Here is a 2,610-nt window from a genome sequence, read left to right on the forward strand (position 1 = left end):
CTGGAATAAAAGACCAATTTGACTGAAATTCTACAAATTTACTAGCATCAAGATAAACTGAATGAACCATTATAAAAAAACAAACTCAACTCAGAACTCCCAGGAGTTGTATAACAGCATATATTCCTGACCATTTAGCTCCTCATCTCTGGCAAATAAAGACACCTCTCAAGAAAAAAAATACTGCTATTGTTATGAACCATTGTATTTCCTGTGCACTGTTTTGAGACTTAATGGTTCATATAATCACAGAATCATAGACCTGTAAAAACATCGAGTCCCACCATTAAGTTAGCCCTGCCAAGTCCACCACTAAACCGTGTCCCTAAGTACCACATCTACACAGACTCATAGAATCATTTAGGTTGGAAAAGATCATAGTCATGTGTGTTAGGGCAGAGGAACACCACATTGATTACATGTGGGTATCCTGATAGCTGGACCCCTTTTCACTCTGAAGCTCGGTTGTTTGCAGCTTGCATGAAGACATCTGTGCGCCTTGGCACAGTTTATCACACATAATTCCTCTCACCTCCACTTAGACCAGCCTGCAGGAGCTGTCTCCATCCAAGCCACTTTTCTGACCCCTTTGTGCACAATTGAGAGAAAAAGGCACTCCTGGCACTTAAGTCACATGGTCTGTTCAACAGACCAGCCTTTCGGAGAAGATGAGCTGCACTCCACAAATGCTTCTTGCTTTCTCTATACCACCACAAGCATCTTTAAATGATGATTTGAAATGTAGGTGTATATACTATAGGCTGTCTGAAGTTATTCATTTTGCTGTAAGCATAATAAAAAAGCTTTTCCTGGGCAGTACAGACCCTAGTGCTACCTCAGTAGCACTGTGTGACAGTCTCCAGCAAAAATCACATGCTAGCAAAAATAAAGGTGGACACGAGTGTGACAGACACTGAACACAAGTAGTAGCAATCAATTATTTGAATTTATCTGGTAATTTGCAGACCCTAGAGTATTCTTCCAGACCAGTTTCTCACCAGTATAACTCTTTCAAATTACTCCTGATTTACAGTACATTAACTGGGGAGACAATTAGATCCCGACTGTGCAAAATACATGTCCATAGGTTTTAAAACATCTGTGCTAGATCTGTCTTCTGAGGAGACAGGCAGGCTTGTGGTCGGGGAATCAGGCTGAGATTGGGGACCTAGGATCCCTCCTAAGGGCTGTGCCTCAGATGCAGTGCGATTCTGAACTAGTGATGAATTTGTTTCACATTCCCCACCTGTATAAGGGGCTGAGTGGTGGCTTACTTCACGGCAAGGCATACCGATACAATCAGTCGCTACCCAGCCTCAGAGGACTGGCAGTTACCACTAGGCAGGCACTCCGTTATTAAACATTGTTATGCATGTAACCTAAACCCAAGGGTTAGTGCAAAGCGTTTCCCAGTAGTGGTTACAGCAAGAGTAAATCAACAAAACTAGAGCAGTAAAAACGATGGGAGACCACGGCCTCCTGCTCTGCCATTTCACAGTCCTTCATGCAATTTATGGCTGGGGGTAGCAGGGGGGAGGCTCAGAGTCTGTGCTGGCCCCTGCAATCCAGCCACAGGGGAGGTAGCACGGGGATGGGTGAATGTAACTCAGCCAGCTATGGGGATAGCGCAGGAACTTAACACATCTAAAAAGACTTCTGTTCAATTTAAGGAACAGACAGGCTGAAGATCACAGTGCTGCTCTGGGGAAGCCAGAAATTGAGTATGGTTAATTTGAAACTAACTGAAGAGTGAAGTTTAAGAACTCTAATACTTTATGCCTGCAATTTATATTTAAATAAACTGTAAATTGAACTTCTCCTTAAAAAGAAGAAAGTGGGTTTTCTGCTTCACTTCCTATGTGTCATTACTCCTTTAGGCCAATGCTACAGTTTCCCACTAATCTCTCATAATTGAAGGGTTTAAGAGATACCACTTGTGATTAATGGGACCACTCAGTCTGCCAGAAATTCTTATTTGAATCCCAGTGAACAGATCTTGGCAGCACCCAGCCTTAGACGCACCTCTGAGTGTTCCTCCAGGGAAACACGAAAGCAGTCTCTTAAGACATATGCTGTGGATAAACAAACAACCTGGGCCTAATTTTCATACAATTTTACACTCATGCAAATCTGGCTGAACTCAGAAAGAATTACCCTGTCTTAAGCGTGAAGAGAGAGAATAAAAGAAAAAGTCCCTTGTCCTGCATCATTATTGTGGCTTTTCCTGGATATAACTTCACCTCTTATTTCTGTTGATGCTGGAAGTATTTTTAAACACGTTTTCTTCTGTGAGTTCACAGTGTTTCATCTGACAGCTATTCAATCCAACAGGACCCCCATTTACTTACCTGGATTCCAGTTCCTGCCTACAAAGATTTGTTCTGTACTTGAATGTGTTCTACAGTCATTGAATTCCACAATGCTACTCCCAATGTGCAATGCTACACCTGAAAACAGAATCAGAGCTGTACTGTTTAGGTTTACTCAACAGGGTTCCTTTACATTTTTGTATATGTATGTATTTTATGCATATGTTTGTGCATATTTGAATATATATAACTATTTTTTTAAAAAATATGCATTTTCTGAGTATATATGTAAAATTAATAT

The 2,610-nt window shown here is 41.2% G+C and overlaps 1 protein-coding gene across 1 annotated transcript in view; it reads right to left on the bottom strand.

Moving 5' to 3' along the window:
* LOC104495352 (kinesin-like protein KIF26B) overlaps nt 1-2,447 on the bottom strand; it is a gene marked incomplete at its 5' end in the record, with an annotated part of 67,323 nt that extends 64,876 nt beyond the window's left edge. The window contains 2 exon segments of the mRNA XM_010138312.1: nt 2,023-2,072; nt 2,349-2,447. Coding sequence (XP_010136614.1) covers nt 2,023-2,072; nt 2,349-2,447 — 149 coding nt within the window.
* Between the last annotated feature and the right edge of the window lie 163 nt (nt 2,448-2,610).

The sequence above is a fragment of the Buceros rhinoceros genome, unplaced genomic scaffold (assembly GCF_000710305.1).
Source record: "Buceros rhinoceros silvestris isolate BGI_N320 unplaced genomic scaffold, ASM71030v1 scaffold1996, whole genome shotgun sequence".
Classification (NCBI taxonomy): Eukaryota; Metazoa; Chordata; class Aves; order Bucerotiformes; family Bucerotidae; genus Buceros; species Buceros rhinoceros.